This window comes from Globicephala melas, chromosome 14, assembly GCF_963455315.2.
Source record: "Globicephala melas chromosome 14, mGloMel1.2, whole genome shotgun sequence".
Taxonomy (NCBI): domain Eukaryota; kingdom Metazoa; phylum Chordata; class Mammalia; order Artiodactyla; family Delphinidae; genus Globicephala; species Globicephala melas.
In genome coordinates, this window is record NC_083327.1 from 45080491 (window position 1) to 45107809 (window position 27319).

The following is a 27319-nucleotide window of genomic DNA, read 5'->3' on the forward strand; positions in this document are numbered from 1 at the left end:
AAGCTATAAAATGGACTCTGTCATTCTAGCAATGTAAAGAAGGAAACAGTTTCAGAAACCACAGTGTTCATAAGATAAAATCACAAAAGATGTTTAGAAACAGTTCTTTCTGGTACAGAGACAAAGGAGAATTTCCTCCCATGAAATTCTATAACATGGACACTAAAATAAAATAAACAGTGTTCTCAGAAAGCAAAATCTATGTGTAGATATAGATATAAATACAGGTAGAGATGGAGAGAGGGAGAGAGGGAGGAAGGGAGAGAGAAATATTATTGAGCCTTAAAAAAGGAAGGAAATCCTGTCATTTGCAACAACATGGATGAAACTTGAGGCTATTGTGCTAAGTGAGATAAGACAGAGGAAGACAAATACTGTGTAGTATCACTTATATGTGGATTTTTTTTTTTTTAAAAAATTAAACTCATAGAAACAGTAGAAAAATTGTTGCCTGGGAATGGGCTTGGGGAGAGCAGGATAAGGGAGAAGTTGGTAAAAGGGCATAAAACTCCAGCTATAAGATGAGTAAGTTCTAAGCATCTAGTATATAACATGGTGACTAAAGTTGATAACACTGTATGATATAGTTGAAATTTGCTAAGAGAGTAAAACTTACATGGTCTCACCAAAAACGGAGAGAAATATGTGAGGTGATAGATATGTTAATTAACTCTATATGGGAAGGGGGAATCCTTTCACAATGTATATATATTTCAAATCATCATGTTGTACATTTTAAATGCCTTTTTATTTTATTTGTCAATTATACCTCAATAAAACTGAAAAAAAGCATTTCATCTGCATACAGGAGAATATTTTTTTTCGGTTCTTTATAATAAAATGCAGAGAACAGGCAAACATTTAGCTCCTCCAAAAGTAATATAAGGTTCTTAAATTACAATTTTTTAAGTGTCTGGAACACATCGTTGTACTCTCTGATCTGTCAAATTACCATTCCCACTGACTATAACTCTTGGGGCAATGTTAATTGCCTTATATAATCATCACCAAAAAGAGGGGCTTTATTAGGATACAGAGCTAAGCTCATTACAGATTCCGTTTATGGATTAAAAGGCTAACAAAAAAAATCAAAGAGAGATGTAAACAATATTAGCCCCAATTCATTTCTCCACAAAGTAATAAAAATATTAGAAGTAGAAAGGTAGCTAAGTATAAATTATACCTGCAATTTATATAAATTGTTGGCCTGAAAATTCATTTGCCATTTATCAAAAAGAAAAGTGCATAAAGTATGACTGAGGTGTCTAGCAAGCCAACAGATCTATAATTGGAAGTGATGGGAAGCAATAAAAAAATTCTCCTTTTTTAATCAAGATGGACCATATCTGGTTCCAAACTGAAGTGGAATACATGGAAATTAAACTTAGGAATTCCCTTTTAATGCATCACAAAAGACTTAATGATTTCTAAGCTAGAAACTAAAGTCAATAGACAACTGAAAGGTTAAAATACTCTTTGTGATTTTCTTAATAAGGGATGTAAATCCCAATGATTGATATGGCTTTGGCAATTGCCATTGATCATAAAGAAAGCCTAAATAAATGTTTGCCAACTATTTGTAGATAAAGGTCTAAACTCTCAACTGTAAAAACCAATACTTTCAATACATCTGGAGTTGTCAAGCACAATAAAGGTAATTTTGTTTAATAGAAAAAAGCTATAGACAGGAAGATGGGAGACCCAGGTTACAATTTAACTAGTATGTGACCAAAACATGGCAATGTCACTGGGCCTCCATTTCTTCATCATTAAAAGAGCAGGCTTTAAGAAAACTCCGAATTTCCATATGTTTCCACTCTAATGTTCCAACATTTCTAATGGCTGTTGCTTTCTCTCTCTGAATTCTCATTTCTTTCTGTAGTGCTTTCAGAAAACTACAAATTGTGAAAACACACATTACCAAAAAAAAAAGTAATTCTCACCTTGGAGCCTTGAACACCACTTGAATGCTTTTTCTATGAATTTTCTAGTAGCCAGCCCCTCTTCAAGTCTCAATTTATATCCTCAGAACCAGTCTTCCCCATCACCCTGTTGCATGTACTCCTCCCAGCTCCTTTCTATCACATTACCCAGTTTAATTGTGATGGTGGATTTATCTCAGTGGAGGCGGCTCTGTGAAGGGCAGGGACTCTGTGTCTTGAACTAATACCTACTCAGAGCCTCACACAGAGTAACAACTAACATAAACATCTGCTAGATGAATGAATGATGTCACTAATTCTTGGATTTGAAGAGAAATGTAAGCTTCTGAAATGTCTGCTGCAAAATTAAACAGGTAATTATACAAATACTTTTAAGTCAAGTCATTCATGTTTATATCTAATTTCTTGAGCTTTGCAACATAACACAGGAATAAGTACTCCATCTCTGACCAGCATCATAGATTACTTATATGCAGTTCATTTAAGTTTTCAGTCTAGCCAAGACTGAAATATATATATATATATATATATAAAATTTTAAAATTAGATCACAGAAGCTACATCAGGGAAATTCAATACACCATAGTCAGGATGAAGGCACTTTTAATATTGTATTCCTGAGTAATCAAATCCAAAATAAGTGGGTTTTTTAAAGTGATTTAAATTTGATATTAGTGAGTCCACACATTTGCAAACTGTCATTCTTAATAAAGATTGAATTCAGAAGGTCTCAGAACTAAGGAGAAATGAATTTTCTATTCCTTTTCTGGTTTGCTTTGATCTTTATTATTGAACCAAACCTATTCCAAATTCTACAGGCTATAAGTGAATGATAATGCTTGTGCTATTCTTATTGTGAATTACTGTGAGTTCAGATTAGTTAAGCATTTTAGTAGTTTAACTGCAAAACATGTACACGTTATATAAAATATAATGGAATCATCCCTCAACAAACTCAGTAGCATCACAGTTGAATGAATTGAGCTACTGAATGCCAGGCATCCTGAGTTTACATCTTGACTCTCATTGATGCTGTTTGACCTAGGGGAGAATGTTTCACCTGTCAACTGCTTAATCTACCAGAACATGTCCAAGAATTAGGATATATTGCAGAGATGCAGGTAAGTATGTATGAGGAGTACAATAAAGGTGTGTTGAACATTGAAAGAATTCAGCTATTTCTGCCCATGATCTTCTATAAGGACCATGGCACTGGTCACCTGATTATTTGACCACCTTCACATCCAGGGTAACTGATTCTGCAGGAATACATGTGATATAGATGGAGTCTTATGATTTCAGTGCTAAATGCCAGGCCCAAATGAATTTAGAAGGAGTTGGTGGCAGACGTAGAAGCCCAGCTTTCTCCTAATGGTGAGATCTTATCGCATAGTCTCTGATGATAGAAAAGAGTTCGTCTACCACTGCACAAAGGTGTGAGATTTCATCAAAAAACACTTTCAAAGAGCTTTTTCCCTCAATTTACCACACGACTAACATATTATTCAGAACATATTAAATAATTATAATATTCCAAAATTAAGTTTTTAAAAGACAGACCCTCCAGAAATTAACTAAAGTTAATTTTAGTACAATATAAACATTAAGTTAGAGGCTATGTCTGCAAAACATGAGACAACCTATTAGGCTTAGTGAAAGATATCAGTATAACAAGTAGTTTGGCATTTTACAGATAAACAAATGATTGAGCAGATTTTCATTTTTCAGCTAGTCTTCTGGCATCATCTGGGCACAGCCTTATTCTTACTGACTGAAAATAATCTGTTCCCATTCTGGGTAAAACAATATGACTTAGATGATTAAGCAAAGGATTGAAAATAAGAACTCACTGCCCTAATCTAATTCTCCCAGTGATTTGTTCTTTGACCTTTGGCAAGGAATTTCATTTCAGTTTCCTTATCTAGAAAATGAAAACAATGATCTTATCTATATACTCTCACAGGGATAGTTTGAGTGTCATTATTCACAGAGGATGATAGACATTTCTAAATGTGCAATGTGTGAGTACTACACTAGAATATCAGTATTATCAAATAGCACTGTCAACAAGAGAGCCACGTCCAAAGTAAAAGTTTCCACTCTTTGCACAATAAAGGCTACATAACATAGTGGCTACCAAACATATTAAGTGAAGAAACTGCCATTAATTCTGTGTGAGAGAACTCCTACATATGTAAACTCCTGTTTATTTGATTTCTCTTTGGAAGGGTGGTTTGTACTTTTCAAAACTATTATAATCATGATAACACCTCCTATACCATTGCTTTAGAAATCATGTTAAGATAGTTCTATACCAGTAAGTAAATAACATTAAATTGAGTTATTACACTGTATCCCCCATTAAAACAGAATCTAACACACACACCCATTTTACACTGTGTTTTGTTCTACAGCAAACAGAATAGAATTCCTGTATGAGTAGTTTTGAAAGAAGAAATTACACCTGTCTCAAAATATTAAAGTGGTATCATGTGGAAGACTTGTTCTTTTCTGATGAAAAAAAATCCACTAAACCAAAAGGAACAAACAGATTTGACTCTCTTCATGCATAAAACTCAACTACTGGGTCCCCAGCCAGGCATATTCAGTGTGCTGTGGACATCAGTCTGTAAGTTTGACTACTAAACTGCTAGGTTAAGTGAAGACTCATTAAGAGAATGTCTACATTAGGTGACTCAAAAAACTTAAAAAATGTATTTGAAGATACATCTGCTAGCTCTCATGTCCTGAGGTCTTCAGCATTGTTACTGGTCCAGTAGACCAGCTGAGGTACTTTTATAGTCAAAGACAACATAATCAACTACCTTTACGTGCAAAAATCAACTATCTCTTCCATATTATATAGCATGGAAATCCATGAGCCTGAACCTCATATCTGTCCAAATACTTAGGATATGTTTGAGAAAACTGTTGGTCTTATCCTCAAGACCCCTATGGTCTAACTCCTTATTAAAACAGGCCAATCCCCAATCAAAGCTGGCTCTTAAATTTTCAGAACAAAATGTCAGTTTTGCTGTTTATACATATGATATCTTATGAAGATGAGTATCACTTTAATTAATACATAATTATAACATTCAATATTTTCTCATATAATCAAAAAGTATCTACCACAGTTTTACATGAAAATAGCATTTGCAGCATCTGATATTGCACAGAAAGTCTCTAGGAAACAACTTGACTCTTTATTCCTCTTGGGACTCTTAACTTCTCATTCAGTATTATATCTGCAATAAATCATCAGGAATTTATATCTGTGGATTATATTATCTCAGTTTCCTACAGAAGGTCTTTCACTGGATTAAGATTTAATGTGACATGAAAGCCAGTGCTTCTACTTTTCAAAACTTACCCTAAGGAAATAATCCAAGTATTTACATGCATTCACTTAGTTATATATCTGCTTTGTTCCAGAAAGATCCAAAGGCTTGCATAAATTATCAAAATAAAATGAAATTTAAGATAAGTGGACAAAAAGGAAAGGAAAGGACGATGACTCCAGGAACAAGGCTGGTATGCTTTATGTAAGGTATTCTTTAGATGTCCGTCCATGTTTGCTAGATGTGGACCAAAGATTTGGCTCTCCACATTTTTGACAGCTCAAAACCATGAGAGAAACTCATTCAGTTACCTGATTCCCTGAATAAAATATTAATAAACTGTTATTCAAAAAAAAACCCAAAACACTATTGCTGGTACTGAAATGAGAGAGAAACTTCTCACATAGGTCTTCATAAAACACACACACACACACACACACACACACACACACACACACACACACAGAGCAAATGTAATAAGCAATATCATCATCAAGATTCTTAATAGTAAATACACCAACACATTGCAAAGGGCTGGTTCTTATAATGTCCACTAACGTGGGCCCATTTCCAACATGAAATTCAATGAAAACATTTGTATAGGAAACTAACTACTGTTCATCAGCCAAAACAGGGAAAGCAATACGTATAAGAATGTTCACTGCAGCATTTTTACAGCATTAAATGACTGGAAAATTGTAGCAAATCTGAAAATTAAGAGTTAAAACGATAATCATAAAAATTATGTAGTAACAAGAAAAAAATAGATAATGTGTTAAGTGAAATAAAATGTGTTAAGTGAAATAATTGGGATACAGAATTAAGAGCATAGTATTATTTTAAACATGAGGATACATCTGGCTGCTCACACATCCGGGAGCCCTTTCCTGCTGAAGGAACCCAGCTGAGGTTCCTTGTGAAAACCATAACTGCATGAGGGCCAAGATGATCCAATTTGCCAACATGGTAACAGCTGAGTTAGATTGGCAGATTTGTGAGTATTTTACTCTGTTTTTCCAAACCCACTGTAATGAAGGTATAGTGAATTTAAAATAAAAATATATACATAATGCTTCCCACTTTGTTAGAGAGGCAACATAAGAATTAACTACCTAAGACAATGTCCACATATACGTCTCAAGACACTGACTATAATGATACTTGATATTCTTTATATAAAGACCCCCATGAACTCATTTCTCTTTGAACTTAACACTTAAAATATAGTGCATCTCTTCTTACATAACCCAGTGAGAAGCACAATATGGTTCCCATTCTGCATTAACTGCCAGAGAACTCCCAGCTAAACTGATTTCTAACCTGTGATACTTTTCTCCCATTTGAGGCTCAGCTAGATCTATTTCTCTGTTCTTTTTCATTGATTTGCCTTTTTTATGTTTATGTTTTTTATGTTTAGCTGTATTTTGCACTGTTTCAGCAACGTAAGCCAACTTAAATCCTTTCACAAATGAAGTGATAAATAATCAAATAAAATGGCACACCTACTAAACATAAGAAAGAATTTCTAATGAAATGAACTGTCCAACACCAGAATAGGCTGGTTCTCTGGGGTTTCTGTTCATGGGAGGTTTGATGCTCCCCTTAGAAGTTTCAAATTATAAGAGATCTCAGAAAGAGCAACATGAGACTAGACAGTTTTTGCAAGTCCTACTATTCTATCAACGGAAGGTGAATATGATATATGAATGACAAGAAATTTTAAAGATGATTTAGTCTAAATTCCTCTTTTACTGATGAGTCTAGAGTTTCAAAATAAACTACTATTTGTTCGCAGGGTTGGAATCCAAGTCTAGTCTTCTAGGGTGTCCTGTGAATGACAGTAGAAATAGTAGAAACCTCTAACTGTTTATTTCTTGTTTCCTGTTTTGTTTAGTTGTTTTCTTTTTTTTCAAGTAATAATTTACTAATTTCTCAGGAGAATGTTTTAGGACTTTTAGAATGCCATCTTTCCTGTCCCTATCAAACTCTTCCCAAACTCTTGGGAAGCCTTTTCTATTACGAAGGAGAACTCAGTCCCTGAATCTCTCTTCTTCTCTGCACCCCATTTCGGTAATGAGGAGACATGCTAAACAGAGTGAACATGAAAGTCCTGGAGATATGTAATGGATGATAATTGAAATACCTTGAAATCAATTTTTATCTTCTTGTGAAAATACAAAGGACCTTCTCGTGTATTAGCTAATTGATTTTCACAGCAGAATACTGTGTCCTTCCATTTTTTCATTGTTTTTACATATGCAAGACAGCTTTTGGTAATTTGCTCATTATTCCTTCATGTTTCCAAAAGCAGAGAGCTCTCATTCTTGGAAATTTCATCATATTAAATGAGGACCCTTGATATAAGATATATTCCTGTTATTTATTTCGGACAAGTATTAGGCAAAGTTTACATAAGTCTGTTTAGATTTGGTTTCATTTGTCATAACTTCCGGCCTACACAGTTCAGGTCATGTTCACGTAACACTTCATATAAAGACAAACCATCTCCTAGTCACAGGCTACACTTTGAAGCCTGGCCAGCCATCTTCCTAATGACTCTCACTAGTTCAGGGGTGAACCAGGTAAACAACCATGGGTACCCAGGATGACTCACCACTACCCCAGAAAAACAGTTCAAAGTACACGTTCCAATGCAAGGTGGGCCAACACCTCCATCTTTCTGTGAAAAAAGGTAGTATTCTTGACGCCTAAACATAAAAGCAACTGGATTTTTATTGAGCACCTGCCTTAAGCAAGCACTGTGCTAAGTGCTTTTTTGTGAAGTATTTTATTTCATTCTCATACCAACCCTAAGGGATATGGATATTATTTTCATCATTTTACAGAGGAGAAACTAAAGTCGAGGGAGATTAAGTACTTTTCCCCTGGATACAAAGCAGGTAAATATTCATTCTGTGAGTCAAAACCAGAGAACGAGACTCTGAATCCCACACCACATTCTTAATCCCTCCACCAACTGTCTCCTTCTATTGCCAAACAGCAAGTATTTTTAGGCAACTCTCACAAGACACTGCTCTCAGCTCTGGGAGCAAGGATGCTTATTGGTACTATTTAATCTTGAGATGAGGATAATGCTGCAGAGAAGGTCTATTTCTGCAACTGACACCTTTAAAGGGAAACACAGGTTGAACATTCCTCCATCTAACACAGTGATTCTACTTTTCTTATTTTTACTGGTTCTCAGGCTTCTCTGCCTCCATCTTCTCCTTCTATATTGGTTCTCACCTGGGCCAGCATATCAGCTCTCACAACGATTCTTAGTAATATTGCAGACATTTGGATTCTGATGACTGTACTGAATGTGTAATGACCCCCCAGTCTCTCTCTGCTACGCTGCTCACTCAACTTCCCTGCCAGCACCTCAAATGTACCAAGTCAAAATTTTAATTCACATTATCTTATTCCCCAAGTTTCCTCCCCAGCTTGAATATTCTATCCCAGTGAATGGCACTGCCACCCTGAAACCCAGACAGTAAAGCTAGAGATTTGAGGGTCACGCTGAATCCTCTCTCTCCCTGACTTCTCATCTCTGACCGAGCATTATGTCCTGGCAGCCCGTACTCTCCACTGCCATCACCTTGTGGCGTGCTCCTTGAAGTCTCTCTTCTGGACCACTGCAGTAAGCTCACTGCAGTAAGCTCATACACTGTTTTCCCTGTGTCCTGCATCACTATCCAGCTTCCACAGTCACCAGAGTCCTCTTCTAAAACACAATCTGAATTTGTTATTCTCCTTTCTAAAGCTCTTCAAGGGCACTCCATCGCCTAAAGTTCACACGCCTTAACGGAATTCTCTCCTGCACCCTACCCTCAACGTTTAAACACCTATCTGTAGTTTCCTGAATGCACCATGGTGTTTTCTGTTTCTGTGCATTTGCACAGACTATTTACTCCAACTACGATGTCACTCTATTTACGTGCTATAGACAAGTTCATTTTTCAAGGCCCATTTCAGGCGTCTCCTCCTCCATTAAGCCCCTAGACTTAAGCAAGCAGAGCAGCTCACTTGGCCCTTCATATCCCACTGCACATCGACTTCTGCTATTGAATTCATTCACAGTATTGCTCCTGTAATTTATACTGTACCTCTCCTACTGGATTTTGAGCCCTTTGATTGCATTTACTTATATGAGACATGAGGTCAGTGAATCATTCTCTCTTGGCCTTTGCAATGGCTTGCAGTAGGTGGAGCATCATTCCCCATCACATGAACTTAGGATGCAGCTTTGTGACTTGCTTTGGAGTGTGGGCAAACACAATATATGGCACATCCTAGCAGAAGCTTTAAAGAGTCTGAACAGTACATCCTCCCCTTCCCCCCTCGCCCTTCCAAGGAGAGCGCCATACCCAGGCTGCAGAGTTTATTACTGTTTAATGGGAGAATCCAACTGACACTCTGATGACCTCATCTTCCCAACTGAGTTAATCTTAGCATAATATTCTGCTTCCAGATTTCTCTCAAATTTCCAATGTAAGAAAGCAATCCTCATTTCTACTCCAACCTACCATTAGTCTGTATAGAAAATTAAAGTGTGGGACTTCTCTGGTGGCGCATTGGGTAAGACTCTGTCTGCCAATGAAGGGGACACAGGTTCGATCCCTGGTCCAGGAAGATCCCACATGTCATGGAGCATCTAAGCCTGTGAGCCACAACTACTGAGCCTGCGCTCTAGAGCCCATGAACCACAACTACTGAGCCCGAGCACCACAACTGCTGAAGCCTGTGCACCTAGACCCCGTGCTCCGCAACAAGAGAAGACACCACAATGAGAAAGAAGGCTGCGCACCTCAACGAAGAGTAGCCCCCACTCGTCGCAAGTAGAGAAAGCCCGTGCGTAGCAAAGAAGACCCAATGCAGCCAAAAAATAAATAAAAATTTTAAAAAAAGAAAGAAAATCAAAATGCTTTCCTTGATTTCCACTATTTGCTTAGTCTTGTAAAAACCAGAGTAATACAACAAATAAGTAGATATCTTTCCTATACGAGTGTGTCTTTTCTATTTAGTTGGCATCTCCCCTCCACTGCCAACTAGAATAGACACTTCATGAGGTCAGGGACTGTCTTGTTTACCACTATAGCCCAGCCTTCTGAATACCAACTGCACATAGTACGCATTAAATAAGTATTTGATGAATGAATGAATGAATCCCAAGTTCTTTAAGGCCTGGATCATCATTTTGTTCAGGATAATACACATAAGAGATATACAGAAAATGATGCTTACTAAAATTATATGAAAATAGGAAAATAATTTTTGCTTCTTTCCTTTTATGTTTTTGCTTCCTGCATATTTTATTTCTAGCAAAACCGTTTTTAAAGCATCTGCAGGTGAAAGGGAGATAGCTATGAGAGAGGATTTAAGGAAAGTCCCTGCCCTGCTGAAACAAATAAGGAAATAAATTTAGTCTCTGCCATGCATAGGCTTTTAAGACAACAGAATACTTTCTTAAATTGTAATCCCTGTGCCAAAAGACCCAATAGCTTAATGCAAAGCACATTTCTAAAATGCATTAGAAATGACTTCATGATAGATGCAATGCTGACAAAGAGAAAGTAGCTAATATACATATATCATTTTAAATACACAGCTTAAAATTAAAGCTACTCTTTTATTAAATTGGACTGTATTTATTTCATTTACTTTTTACATTATGAACACATCTTATGTAACTTTCACTACAGAGAAACTAGATACCTGAATCATTAAGAAAAATGTAAACCCTGGTCAATTTTTTGACATTAATAAAGTAAGATTACTGCCAGTCAGATGTTTTTAATATTTACAGTACAAGTTGCTAGAGGTATTTTAAAATTATAAACTTCTTTTCAACTAAAATCAGGTATTCTTCCCCTTCCTATAAATTAATGGGTCATGAAAACAGACAATCTAAACTACTGTATTGTTTCCATGATGGCATGCTATTTCTTGACACGCCACAAGAGGGGGCACATGTTTGACTGAAAGCCCTCAGTAGCTGCAGTTGTAGAGTGGGGAGCAGAAAGCAGAAGCCAGTATGGTGTTCTGGTTTTAAAATAAAGGTACACATATAGCATTCAGCATTGCAGACAATGTCCCTGTTTGTATAAACACCATGTGAAATATTCTGGTTAAGCTTAATTTTACAATTTTTTTTCAATAACACGTATTTGCCACTTAGAGTAACAAAAAGAAATTGCTTAGATACTTTAAGAATCAGGTAACCTTGAAATATAAACGTTTATTTAGTTATTATTTCCCTGAAGTATAAAATGGACTAAATTGCTCAAGCCTGGTGGTAAGGAGGAGGAATTGGAAGGCCTGCTGGTCTCTGACTTTCATTTCCAGAGCGGAGATGGCTTAGTTTTCTGTTCAACCCAAAATTCAGCACCATGCCTCAAATGTTCTTCCTTATCCGTGCCTCCTTTTGTATTCCACTGCTCAACTCTGCTTTTAATCCTTCCCCCTTTTCCCAGTTTGAGATCCTTAAATTTATATATTATCAAAGCCCAAGACCCAGAGAGAACTGGTCGGGTACCTCAGGTCTGGCAATGTCTTGCTATCCAAAAATACAACCCACACTGAATTTATCATGATCGCATTTATAATACATACAATCTAGCACCTTGTTAGTTATTAAAGCATACTGGTGGCAAGGGATGAACAATTTACAGATCTCCATTTTATTTTTTAAAGGGTTCAAGAGTGCATCACAGAAAATGATTTATTTTTAATCTAAGGAGCATCACCTGATTTTTCAAAGGAAGAAAGATTCTTAAGAATGAACATTATCTAAAGAGAAAAATAAGTTTTATGCATGCTATTTTCCACTTACTCTTACTCACTATTTGGTATAGTGTTGACTGTTGTCTCATTTCCCTGTAATGCCCTCCTTTTTTAATCCCTTTCAGAAAATAACAGTTCTCTTTTCTGGATTCTTAAAGCACTTTGCATATTAGTGCTTTATATGCATAATAATCAAGTGCACGTTATAGTGTGAACTGCTTAGTTGTTTACACAATTATGCCGTATAGCAAACACAAAGGAAAGTTCTATGATGAACGGGTGAATGAATGAATCAATGAATACATGAATGGTTAAAAAATAATTCAAAATATTCTTGCCAATATTTTTGAAAATTGACTTTTTATGTACAGAACCAAATGCAATGCATAATCCTTTATTGTATCAAAAAGCAAATAAATAAACAAAGGGCTAGCAAGGACATTTGGAGACATTTGAGTATGTACTCTATGGTAGATAATATTATTGCATTAGTGTGAAAATTTGGGGGGTTAATAATGGGGTTGTAATAATGTAAGAGAGGGTCCTTATTCCTGGGACATACATACTAATACTAAAGCTTTTCAAGGTGAAGTGACATAATACCTGCAACTTACATATATGTTACATATATGAGACATATATAGATATGTGAACGATGGAAAGTAAATGTCACCATGTGTTAACAACTGATGAATTTAGGTGAAAGGACATAGTTATCTTTTCAACTTTATCAATAAAGTTAGGGAGAAACAAAGACTCTATATGTTTATATTGAGTTTTGGTATTTAATGGTGTGGAATTGTTTTGTAATTTTTTTTTTCTTGGATGCTCAGAGAATTTTTCCTTTATGCCTGATATTAAAGTATTTTGAAAAGATACCCTAGGTATGTATCTTCTCATTTATGCTACTTAGAACAACTAGGAGTACTTTTAATCTACAAGCACAGATTGTTTTTTAACTCAGGAAAGTTTTCTTCTACTACATATTTAGCTGTTGCTTCCATTTAATTATTCTACTAAATGTCAAAGAAATGTCTCCTGTTTGTGCATGATCTACCCTTACGTATTTTCATTGATTTCTCTTCTCTCTCTAGAGAGCATCTCAAGTCTGCTCTTTACATCCCTAAAGTGACAATTTTTCTGCTTCCTATCTCCCATCTATTGTCTTTTCATGCCCCTTTTGATGCCTAATTTCATAGTTTGTGTTTTCTTGTATTTTATAGTTTCAAATCAAATGCTTTCAATTTTTTTCTTCTGTTCCTTTTAGTGACTATGTCTCAAAAAACGAGTTTTCTCTACATCTTCAGGTTATTGTTTATCATCTATTATACAATTATTTTTTCCCAAATCATGTTTGAGAGAAGAAGAAATGGTTCTATGATCAAGTAATTTGGAAAACTCTGGGTTGAAAAACTAACTTTCTTGGCTGTAGGACTTCTGAGACTTTAATGTGCTTTTGTTGAGTCAGGGCAGAGAAGATATAATATGAGGTGTTCTTCAAATGTTTTTAACTCTTAAACCCTCTGTCTTATGGAATGCTTTTGACTTACCAAAGAATTCCTGTTCTAGAACATAAGTTGGAAAATTTTGTTATTGAGCATCCAGAATCTCATGACTTTTGTTTTTATTATACTCATCCTTGAATGCAAAGAAATTTGATGCTCAGGAGAAAAACATATGCAACTGGTCCTCCTTTCCATCCACTTAGATGAGTGTACATTTCCTTCTCTTAGCACACGCACAGCAGGGCTGCTAACACACCAAGCCTCTAACCATACTTCCGATGTATAGCAAATGTTCAGCTCCTGTGGCTTTGCTGGAGGAATGGTGGATATTCTCCTACTCACTTGGCATGCCTGCCATAAGAAATAGAATCCAGTCCTTTGTAATTGCTATGGACTGAATGTTTTCCCTTCAAATTCATATGTTGAAGCCCTAATCTCCCATGTGATGGCATTAAGAGGTGGGTCTTTGGGAGGTAATTAAGATGAGGTCATGGGGGTGAAATCCTCATCATGGGATTAGTGCCCTTATAAGAAGAGAAAGAGACCAGAGCGCTCTTTCTCTCTCTCTCTCTGCCATGTGAGGATACAACAAGAAGGCAGATCAGGAAGAGAGCCCTCACCGATATCAAATCTGCTGGCACCTTGATCTAGGACTTGCAGACTCCAGAACTGTGAGAAATAAATATTTGTTGTTTAAGCCACCCAGTCTGTGGTATTTTGTTATAGCAGCCCAAACTAAGGCAGCAATGCTGAGTTGTTTGTTTAACCAGAAGAATGTATGAAAAACACAATCACGGGAGAACAGAGTTCTTATTTCCTTCTTTCTTTAAGGTTAACGTCACCTAATTTGCAACACACAGTCATCATTTGTCATCTTCTGCCCTTATAACATTTACTGTGCTGGAAGCTTCTGTTCCACTTGGATGTAGAAAAGGCAGGGTGGGGGGAGGCTATGCACAGATGCCCAGGGAAGACCAAAATCACTAAGTCGGTTCCAAAACAGTGGTTGCCTGGTTTCCTGGTATCTGCATGTCCTGCCTCTCTAAGATAGGGGCACACACTGAGCAGGGGTCAAAGTATCCTCGCACCTTCTTTATGACTAGCCCTGACCGATGCAAAAGTCAAAGTCTGCTCCTATATGTCAGTTCACCTGTATTCACACTGAAGTTGGGAGAATATTTACCTAGAGTCTAACAAATCATTGATTGATAGACTCAGTTTACAGGGCTACTCTGATTCTGTATCTCTTATGTATATTCTTGAATTTCTATTCAAGGGGATGCTAACTTAAATGACTGTTAGCTAGCTGCTATCTTCATTTGAAGTACAACATTGGACAAAATGTAAATAAAGGATCAATTTAATTTGGCAGCCAATAAAATGAAAAAAAATAAGAGAATAGAATATGTCATGAAGTATGAAAAGGTAGCAATTTCACCAACCTCCACGTGACTTATCAACTTCTCATTTATTTAATATCTGGAATTGATTACTATAAAGTTACATTCAAAGGGCAATAATATGCATCAGTTCTTTGTTGTGCTTGCCTCCATATAGCTCAAACTACTCATACAGAAAAGATATTTTTAATAAACAAAATAAGGTAAGCAGAAGAGAAGAGAAAACTTAGATGAGTCAACATGTGGTGTTCACAGAGAAGCAAAAGAAAAAACAATGCAAGCACCCTAAAGAATACTGCAACTTCTAGAAATGCTAGCCATGGATTTTCAATAAAATAGAATATTTCTCCATGAGCAGTGCCCTAGAGAAAAAAGTTCTTTGCCTGTGCATCTGTGTGTGTATGTTTGGGTACACACACAAACACAGATATATGTACTACATAATAAAATGTTAATTTAACTTTATAGAGTATTTAAAACATCTGAATATAATTTATCAGTAGTAACATTAAGAAAAGGCAGAATGTACGATAACTGACCCAAAAAGCCACTTGCTATTATAGGCAATGATATTTGTAATTAAGTTGAACACAACTAAATTATGACTTTAATTAAAAGGCATTTTCTAAGATGACACCGACATGTTTAAAATTCAATACATTTTATATGAGGTACTGGAGTTATTAACAAAAATTTCTTTCTGCAGCTTGTGTATTTTTTAAAAAGCAAAACATCATCTCTAACCAATATCAAAATGCTCCCAGAATCCACAGACATTTCATTGCATAATAAATTCAAGGAGCAATTTTTTCCAACCACTTAATACTTGCCCCTCCTTGGGATATACAATTGTATTTACATCCATGGTTAATAGTAATAGAATTCCTGACACACTCTTATGGCCACTATGTCCACATTCATTTTAAATGAAGAATAAATGGAGGCTCAGAGGACTGACAATGAAACACACAGCCTTTTGCCATTGGTCAGCATCAGATTAGAATGAATCAGCAGGTCTTAAAAAAGTTTGGGAGCAATAATGGTATCTCAGTGGCTGGTGGAAAGTGAGTTTGGGTCTGAACCCTGTGCCAGGCGGAGAGAGACAGGGCCACAATGCAAGTGACATCCTTTTCCAATTTTGTCTCCTCTACAAAAGTCTTGTTACCTGGAAACAACTAACCTGTTAAGGTGAGAAATTGTCTTTCTAAAATAAGTCTGAAACACAGCAAGGAAGAGGATTATTTGTGATCTTACATGGTCCAGACTTCAGAGGTTTAAGAATATGACAATGGCCTTGCTTATCTTTGCTCTTGTTAGATGACAGTGTAAAGAGGTGAGTGTTTGAGCATCTACTGTCTTTACAAACTGTACTAGGAACTATGGAGATAGAGAAGAAGCATGAAACAGAAGCAATAAAAGTATGTTGCTTCAGCTCAAGGACTGTATAACCTAGTTTGAGAAGCACACTTTTACCTACAGTGAAAGAGTTACTCATAAATATAAAAGACTCTTTGAATATGTAAGTTCAACATGAAGGATACACACAAGGTCAACATGAACAGATACACATCTTCCCTAATGAAGCTGCTGTTATTCTCATTACTTTTTGAATTGCCTTCAGAACTAACTGATAAGGCATGCAGAAATATTTACAAAGTTACAAGTCCATGGTTTCGCTCAGGCTAATCATCCAGATTATTCAGAAAGTGGCTTCAGATAACTCTGGTCAATTCCACGTATCAAAGCTGCACTTAATGAACATATAATTGCCCAGCTAAGGCCTTTAACATAAAGTGATATCCTTTCTGGAAAGGGAGTTCTACCATTTTTGCAATACTTTGAACAACAGCAGTCTATTCCTTTGAAGGATAAAACATTTATTTCGTTCTAAAAATTCTAGTATATTTATTTTAAAATTAAATTATGTTGCTACAGAGACCTACCTATATTCTCAAGAAGAGACTTCATAGCAATCACAAAGTACTATTATAAAAGTCCTGCACGTTCCATGGGACCTACATGTTCACTGTAATGGAGATGTATCACAGTGAGTTCTCAGCTCAAAATCAGCAGACACAAGTCAAAAAAGAGATAATGGCCCCTTGTATGTCCTCCTGCAATTACTTCAAACACCTCTGAACTTAATTCCTTTGGTCCCCTCTTCTCTCTTCCTGAAAGTATATCCTCCCATGGACCTCATCTTGGCTCAATTGACCACTATCCCCCAATCACTCAAGTCAGAGATCTGCAAGTCATCCTAGATTCTGCATTCTCCCTTATTTTACCCCATTTCTGATCAACTACCAATTCCTGTTGGCTCTATCTTCTAAATATTTCTCACCTCCATGCCCTACCCTCTATTTGCCAAAACTGCCCTGGATCAAGCCATCACCTGTGGAGATAAACAAGACTCTCTAGCAAAGAGCCCCAGGAGCTCTTTCTAGGTGGCATGGTAATGGTCCACTGGGCCGGTCCAACCATCGCCCCCTATGGCCAGCAAGAAGGACTGCAGCTGAATTCAACTTCCAACAGGACCTATGGTTCCTTTTCTACAAAAGAGAAGCTGCAATTTCGCATGGTGCCAAAGTCCAGAGGTGCTGGGCTTTTCAAACCACCCTGCAAATAGTTGATGTCCAAACTCACTTCTTAGCACCAAAGCAAAGACTGCTATCGAGAGTCCTAAGGCCATTCCCACACTTGCCCCATAAAAAAAGGAGAGCAACAGAGGGGCCGTGAGGCTTCTGGGGACAGAGGAGCATTAGTGCAGGCGGCTGAGTGTAGGTTCCCTGGCCCTACTCCGCGGAACGCTGACTGACTTCCGTCTCACACCTGTGATTTCAGACAGCAGCAAGTGATGCCTCTGTGTTTGCCCCGTCACTTCTCCCCAGACTATTACCTATAAATCTTTCATCCGTTCTGTTCTCCACTCTGTCATCAAAGGTCAGACCGAGTCACTTTCTGCCTAAAACTTCCCTCTATATTTGGACCTGTAGAAAAAGCTCCAAATTCCCCAACATGGTATACAAGGCCCTGAACAGTCTAGTTCCAGCTTTCCTTTCCAGGCTCATTTTTGGCCATTCCTCCTCTCCTCCACCTCTGCTCCCCATCTACACACACGCGCACACACACACACACCTGCACTGTCCTCCCCACTCCCTACCCTCCACTCTGTCCCTTTGCCTTGCCGGGAATAATCCTTCCCACACAGCTACCTTGTGACACACACTGAACACAAGTGCTGCCTCCTCTGTAAAACCTTCCTAACTCCTCTCTGAGACTTGGCCCCTGCCCCCTCTTGTCTCACCAGACAGCTGTGTTATCACCCTCCTGGAGACTGGGGCCAGGGACTGTGCCTCACTCTCCTTGCTGCCGTAGACCCAGCAGAAGCCTGGCACAGACTAGGCACTCAAATATTTGTTCAAGAAATAGACAGTATATAAATAAATGATATCAGCTACTAGATGCATCACCCTGAACACTGCTGATGAACTTTTTTGCCTCATGTCCTCTGTCATTTTTCAACTATCTTCAATCTATTATCATGCGCTCTTAAAAAGCTTTCGCTGAGGATGAATCTGGAATTCCCTCTACTACTCTAGAGATTTTCCTATGCAGAGCTGCCTAAAGTAAAATTACAATATGCAATGCAAAATCCTTTCTGAAAAAACTCGCCTGAAATTCAGTTTTATCCCTCAAGGTGTATGTTTCCGAAAGTGTACTTTAAGCAACAATATAAATGCTTATGGAATGCCAAACATCAAATTTACATTAATGGCAATAACAATAATAATTTCCTTTAAAGTAATTGACTGAAGTCAAGAAATAGCCAAACTAGTTGACATGCAGTCAGAATTTTATATTTTTCATCAGAAAAACAATTCTCTACCAATGACAAATAACAGTAAAGCCCCTAAAACTACCTGTCATGCATCTAATGAAGATGGATTCTCTGGCTACCACGTATGTAATTCACAGCTAATTAGTGTCTTGCCGCTATGAGAGGTGTCATAGCCCTAACTCTCTCCCCAACTCTCTACTCAGACCTCACAAGAGCTGACAGCCAGGCAAGATCACAACAAGCCAATTAGCACCCACCCCAACCTTGGGCTGCTGTGTCTCGGCAGCCCTGCCGCAGCATCAATAAATCATGCCCCCCTCAGGAAGCGCTTCTCTGACAGCTGCGAGCCACTGTCGCCTGAGGAATAAAGACAATACTTCTAAGGAAAACTCACGTGGGAAAGACAGAGATAGAAAAGGGATATTATTTGCCTTCCTTTAGCAGCATAACTGTCAGCAAAATTGAAGACCATCAATTCCGACTGATTAGGAGACAACTGCCCTGAGAAATAAATCCATGACTGGTATACCTGAAGATCCTTAGTGGTAATCAACAGTCAGCAATTGGGTTGTACACTTGTTTGTTCATTTTAATGTAGATTATATCGAAGACCCTTTTCTTTCCATTTTTCTCCTGTATAGTCCTCCTTCTGGCTAATAAGAAAATTATCCTTTCAGTAGGACATAATGGTCTGCATTTACTTTGTCCCCTAGTGAATGCACAGCAATCAGATAATTTGTTTGAAAGACTCTAAATGGTTTGACTTCATTGAAAAGGAATCTATAATGTTATGCTAGTCTCCAAGTAGGGCCTACAAAGCTTGCTAAACCCATAAGCAAGCATTACAGTATTCTCGGCACATACCAGCCAATATCCTTGTAATTTTGTTCTAAGCCTGTAAAGCTGTTTTGCTCCATAATATTCTACTAAGAAAGTGTTCAGCATAGTCACTGTAGCCTGGGAATTATTCAGAGATATGACTCAGTTAATTCTACTTTTTCTTTGTTTTCCTCATGGAAATATTCTACTTCTATATTTTTAATGCTAGAATCTAAAACATTTAATCTAGCTTTTGGCTAACTAATGACTACCTAATATATAAGCACCTGTAACACTTAAAGATAATTCTCAGGTCTCCTGTGCTTTTTCTTTCCTAGGGTATTGTAAACATGCACTTGACTCTCAGCTGGAAAACTACATTTGACCAAGTGTTACATGTCATTGGTTAATTAAGCACATTTGCATTCAGCATTTCAATTCATTTTCTATTTACCAGGCAAAGACAAATGAAATGCAAAAAGGAAAAAAAAATGGGTATTATGGCAAGATCAATTTTGACAACAGTTTAGACTTTGCTTCTTGCTTATCATTTCCCTAAATGGATAGGCTCCTAGATAATGCAAAAGTGAGAAAACACAGGCAGATCCATATATTTTTCATCTCATACCTAGAGTGTGTGTATTTGAAACATTTATAGTCACATCTAGCCACAGACAGAAATTGTTTTGCTAATTTTTACATTACTCTTGAGTAGGTCAATAGATTTAATTTTGGTACTATTGTGAAGATAACAGATAAGGCAAATTTAAAATTAACATGTCCATGTTCACACAGAAGGTTCATGACTACAGACTCTCAAATCCACGTTTAAATCACACAGAACAATGCCCATACCTGAAAGGGAGAAGTTGCCTTTCTGACTTTCACTTTCTCTGATTAGAAAAGCACCTGTCTGATTTTCTGAATATAATAGTTGTTTTTCAGCATCTGCCCTCTTGATTGCTCCGAAGAACCACCTAAAAAGAGAGAGAGATAAACTTTAATTAACCAGTCAACATTCTTTTTTTTTAAGGAGCAAGAAGTTTGGCAAGAAAGTTCCAATATCAGAAGGGCTTATACTCTTTAGTGAAACTATAACAGGTATAAACGGTAGTTTTTGATACTTGACATGATTTTTCTGCATGTCTGCAACACTCACCAGGAGTCTTTAATATATTACAAAATAGAAATTTAGCTGATGCCTCTGCTACCACATGTCTTCTCACACCTGCATTCTGTCTGAGAAACCCTGTGTTCTCCTGTCAAATCCAAAGCTTCTAGGGTGGGCCCACCACACGGTAAGTTTGCCATGTTCCACGCTCTAAAACTATTCACATCACCATCAGACTGTCCGCTGCCGCTCCTAACACCTTCTAGGTGTTAGGAGGCAAACATTCCAATCCAGGGATTCATATATTTCACATCAAAGTGGGAACAGTAAAAATGTAGTTCTCTGGGTTTTAATTCCCATGTTTCTCCCCTCCATCACTGCCCAACCCCCCCGACCCCCATAATATAAGATGGTTTTGCATGTTTAAAAGGAAATGTTCATCGGTGGAGAGATTATGTGAAAAAGATACTTCTGCCTGGGAAGTATCTTCTTAGTGTCCCCTCCACTTCTCATCTTTACACTCTTATCCCTAACATTCCAGAACTACAAGAGTCAGTAAATGTGAATGTGATCAACCCCAACAAAGAATTATGGATTTTAATATCAGAACCAGTTTAAAACATATATCAAGTCACCAGACACTAATGTGATAAGAGGAAACTGAGACAGCCAGCTTTGCGTTAATGACCTTTCACTGTAGGGTCATAATGTCGATCTTTATCATTAAAGACTTCAGGTAAAACATTTATCTTTCTAGGCATCATTTTTAAAAATGTAAACACTCGAAGAGAAGAAATGTAGGCTTGAGGGAAGAAATACAGGCCAGGTGAGAAATTGCAGGCTGGGAGAGGCCCTCAAAAATTGGTTCCAATTGGTTTGACAGGTCATGGGTATTGGGGAATATGAGTGCACTAAGGGTGACACAATTGGAAGGAAGAGGGGAAGAAATTGAAAAAAAAGAGACATTAAAATATAATTACCTTCTAACAAAAGTAAGATGTTTGTTTACCATTTTCCCAATCATCAAATTGCAAATTACACAATATTAACTATATTAGCCAGGAAATGCCAGATTATGTTGGAACAATGAACAACTCCAAAAATCTCAGTGGTTTAAGACAACAAAGATTTGTTTTTCACTCAACTGCACGTCCACTGAAGGTTATCTGTGCCACGTCCATCTCTATGTCCATCAAAGAATTTCCATCTCCATGCTTCCACGATTGACTAGGCAGGCTGGATTGGAAAATGTGGCAAATCACAGGCTGGTTCCTGGAGTTTCTATTTAAAGTTTCTGCTCAAGAATGAGCCCACTGAGAAATAAGTTGTATGTTCATACTAAATCCAAAGAGAGTAGAAAATGCAATCCTACTATTTCCCTGAAGGCAGAAAACTGGAAACGTTTGGTAGACTACACTAATGACTACCATATTGATTTAATATCAGGAACCAAATTAATGTCCACAGGCTATTGTTTGTCCAAATGAAATTTTAAAAGGCTTGGAAACATTCCAAGGTGGCCATGGAATGAATTCACAGAAAAATAGAAACGTATGTTTTCCACTATTGCAGAAATAAGTAAATATCAATAGAATAATGGAACATAATAAAAAACAGACCCAAACATACAAATTAGTGATGAAAGGATGGATTAGTCAATAAATGATGCTGGTACCAATCATAATCCATATAAAAAAATTAATTGCTGCTACCTATAGCATACACAACAATTTTACATAGATTAAAAACCTAATGTAAGGGCTTCCCTGGTGGCGCAGTGGTTGAGAGTCCGCCTGCCGATGCAGGGGACGCGGGTTCGTGTCCTGGTCCGGGAAGATCCCACGTGCCGCGGAGCGGCTGGGCCCGTGAGCCATGGCCGCTGAGCCTGCGCGTCTGGAGCCTGTGCTCCGCAACGGGAGAGGCCACAACAGTGAGAGGCCCGCGTACCGGAAAAAAAAAACAAAACCTAATGTAAAAGGCACATTCTAAAACTTTCTGAGACTATTAGACTAAGGAAGTTTTCTTCCACAAGACAAAAAGAAAAAGAAGACATACGAGCCTTAAGGGAAAAGATTAATAATATTTATTACACCATAATTAAAAACTTGCAACACCAAGATTACCATGAAATAAAATTAAACTATAAGCCACAGACCTGGAGGAGGTATTTGCAGAGCATATAAACAAGGATAAGATTAGTATTCAGGTTATATAGAGACCTATAATCACTAAAAAAAAAGACAACACAGTAGAAAAACTGACACAGTATATAACTGGATAGATCACAGAAAAGAAAAACCCAATAACTAATAAAAATAAGGAAAGAAGTACAGGCTCTGTCTATTGCCAGTAATTAGGAATAATAAGAATATTAAATTTAAAAAATGAAATGCACTTTCACACTTTTCAGGCTGGACAAAATTTAAAACTCACATTCAGGCACTGGAAAAAACACGAAACAAGAACCTTTATATAATACTAGTGGCAATGCAATTTGATACAACTAATTCAGAGGACATCTGGCAATATCTAGTAAAGCTGAATATTTGTATGCTACTTAATTTCACTTCTAGATTGTATACTCTGTGTGCTCAAGGAAATATACCACAAGCACATTCACTGAAGAATTCTAGCATGGAAAGTTGGAAACAACCTAAAGGCCCATTGTAGGGGAATAAATAAACTTCATTATGGATATAAAATGGAATCCTATCTGGCAGTTAAAACAAATAAATTGTTGAGGGACAAAAGGAAGTTGAAGAATGATACATACCTTTATAATACTATTTATATAAAGTTTAAACAAACACATGAAAAACATTAGATATTTTTATGGATAGCATGCTTAGTGAAAGCTAATAGTTAAAATACTCAGGCAATTTTTTTTTAGACTCCATTTCCAGCAATGGCAAAATTTCTTCACACAAATATTTCAAGCAAAGAAGCAACATGGATCGAATATACTTATCAACCCCATGCATTTTCCTGATTTCTAGTGCATTAATTATGCAGCATCATTAAAATGTTTGGTCCAAATATAAATATGTAAACCTTTACAAGAATTACAATTTATCTAACAGATTAAATTCTTAGAAGTACAATTATATCTCATATATCTCATAATTCTAAAGAATAAATACTCCATTAGATAAGCTTTACATATATACATTACATTTGTATTTTGGATAATCTAGTTTATAAAATGATGTCTTTTCTCTGCCTAATATATGTATAAGCAAGCAGGTTTTGTAAATCAAATGATTAAAGATATAATAATTTTACTACATTTGTAGAGAGGAACTGTGTGATGAATTTTTTTTCTTAAATTCTCTCTGTCTCACCAATTCTGGATTCTTTTTTTTTTTAATTTAATTTAATTTATTTATTTTTACAGCAGGTTCTTATTAGTCGTCCATTTTATACACATCAGTGTATACACGTCAATCCTAATTGCCCAATGCATCACACCACCACCACCACCACCACCCCGAATTCTGGATTCTTGTACAATCACCTTACAAGGCAAATCACACCAGTAATGAATTGATAATAAGAATGAAATACATGTAACTATTTGAATGGATGCATCAGCTCACTTAATACCTGGAATTTTACTTGGCTGAGATGCCATCAAGAAGTGAAGAAAATAAATCGTTGTTTTCTGGATGCAGTGGCATTATAATGCCATTTTTCATACTCAAAGATGATGCGTCTGCTATAGATTGTGATCGCTAGAGCATGTGCTGCTGTACAGACTGGTGGGCAACCGATAGTTCGGTCCACCCTCTGCACAGGTGAAACCCACTCCTTAATTTGTGGTTTGAGCCATGGGCAGAACTGTCATTCTCCTCAGTTCTGCCTTTAGAGCCCCTGCTGGTCCCACTCTGGAAGGGCACGTACACCCCAAGCCTCGTTGTCCACAGGCCACAGCCATTTTCAATGCTCTCTTTAAGCTGTAGTTCTTATGTGCAGTAAACAGTGAGTGCTGAGAAGACATCAGGATATCCTAGGAGGCAGAAAGCATCAGGGGAGAGTCTTATAGATCGTGATCCTCGAAATGCGGATCAGCAACAGCATCACACAGAAACTTGTTGGAAATTTGCAGGCTTCACGTCATACCAAGTGAATCAGAAACTCTGAAGGTGGGGCCCGGAAATCTGGGTTTTAATAATTAGTTCCCCAGTAAATCTTATGCACACCAAAGATTGAGAACTACTGAGGTACAGAAATAGTAAAGAAGTTGGAAATTTACACAAGACATCTGAAAATAAGTTAGATTTGGCACTTACATGTAAAAATTATTATCCAATAAAATGATACTACACACACTCACATACACATTTTATTGATATTTAATGAAAATAATCTTTATTACTATGCCATACCTGCCATGAAAGAGATCTTGATTAAGAATAACCAAAAACGAGAAGAGATCCATAATAACCTATAACCTTGGAGAAAAATGCTTCAGTTAGGTGAAAATGGAGCAAAAAGTACACTGCCTGTTTTAGATGAAAGGAATATGTAATTGAAATCTAAGATTCATTCTGCAAACATTTGAGTGTCCATTGTGTGTAAATTCTGTAGCATGGACACAGAAAGATCTGCAAGACATACTGCTGAATGAAAAAGGGTAAATTGCAGAGTACTAGGAATATTATAGTTTTATTTATATTTTAAAAACCAACAAACCAAAAATTATATGTGCTTACTTCTCCAGACATTAGGTAGAGATGACAAAATAGATGACAAAAGACTTTCACTTTTTACTCTGCATTCTTCTCTATAATTGGATGTTTACGATAAGATGTAGTTATATCACTTCACAATTTATTTATACACAAAAAAATGAAAGAAGTCAACCAGGTATATGCTACAAAAGCCTACATGTCATAAAGATCTGGACTAGAGATTTTGGCAGTCAGAATTGATAGTTACAAGAAAAATCTCAAAGGAATATGGGATGGGTGATTATAGATGAGCAGTGAAACAGATGGAAGATCAAACATGACACCAGGGTTTCAAATCTGCATGACTGGAGGACAATGTACTCAGCAGCACATCAGAAGGCAGAGTGTAACAACAAGTAAGAGCTACAGCATCTCACTGGGAAAGTTATGCCTGGATTTCCTCATTTGTAAGTGGGAGTAATAATCATTACCCTGTAGGCTTCTTTTGAGATGAAGAAAAATAATGTGTGTAAAGTGCTTCATGCCTGGCCACATTCACGCTTAATAGCACCTATTTTAAGAGAACTGATTTAAGGGAGAAATTATATATTTGGTTTTAGACACGATGGATTTGAGGTAAAGACAGAACATGAGTGAATATGTGAACATGATCTCACTTCTCTAACTGTATTTGTACTAACTTTGCTGTTCTGCCTGCCCAGTCTTCACTAGGTCATGCTGCCACCAGGTGGCAGTAGACCATTTTACTAAAGCAAAAAAGTTAACGAAAGCTGTAAGGTGATTAACTGGACGTTATTTTACAAAAAAAGTCACAATGTGTCTTTTAAAAACAAAAATGAGAATTTATGCAGTGTTACTGAATATCAACATTTAAATAATATAGATCCACCAGAGGGCAAACAGCAGAAGCAAGAAGAACTACAATCCTGCAGCCTGTGGAACAAAAACCACATTCACAGAAAGACAGACAAGATGAAAAGGCAGAGGGCTATGTACCAGATGAAGGAACAAGATAAAAACCCCCAAAACAAGTAAATGTGGTAGACATAGGCAAACTTCCAGAAAAATAATTCAGAATAATGATAGTGAAGATGATCCAGGACCTCGGAAAAAGAAAGGAGGCAAAGATCGAGAAGATGCAAGAATGTTTAACAAAGATCTAGAAGAATTAAAGAACAAACAGAGATGAACAATATAATAACTGAAATGAAAACTACACTAGAAGGAATCAATAGCAGAATAACTGAGGCAGAAGAATGGATAAGTGACCTGGAAGACAGAATGGTGGAATTCACTGCTGCAGAACAGAATAAAGAAAAAAGTATGCAAAGAAATAAAGACAGCCTAAGAGACCTCTGGGACAACATTAAACACAATAACATTCGCATTATAGGGGTTCCAGAAGGAGAAGAGAGAGAGAAAGGACCCGAGAAAATAGTTGAAGAGATTATAGTCAAAAACTTCCCTAACATGGGAAAGGAAATAGCCACCCAAGTCCAGGAAGCGCAGAGTCCCATACAGGATAAACCCAAGGAGAAACATGCCGAGACACATAGTAATCAAATTGGTAAAAGTTAAAGACAAAGAAAAATTATTGAAAGCAGCAAGGGAAAAATGATAAATCACATACAAGGGAACTCCCATAAGGTTAACAGCTGATTTCTCAGCAGAAACTCTACAAGCCAGAAGGGAGCGGCATGATACTTAAAGTGATGAAAGGGAAGAACCTACAACAAAGATTACTCTACCTGGCAAGGATCTCATTCAGATTCGAAGGAGAAATCAAAAGCTTTACAGAAAAGCAAAAGCTAAGAGAATTGAGCACCAGCAAACCAGCTCTGCAACAAATGCTAAAAAAACTTCTCTAAATGAGAAACACAAGAGAAGA

General features: G+C 37.0%; 1 protein-coding gene across 1 annotated transcript in view; it reads right to left on the bottom strand.

Moving 5' to 3' along the window:
- Window positions 1-27319, bottom strand: part of FRK (fyn related Src family tyrosine kinase) — an 85326-nt gene that overhangs the window by 17395 nt on the left and 40612 nt on the right. The window contains exon 2 of the mRNA XM_070043447.1: window positions 20485-20606. Within this exon, the coding sequence (XP_069899548.1) occupies window positions 20485-20606 (122 nt within the window). The remainder of the gene's footprint in view (window positions 1-20484; window positions 20607-27319) is intronic.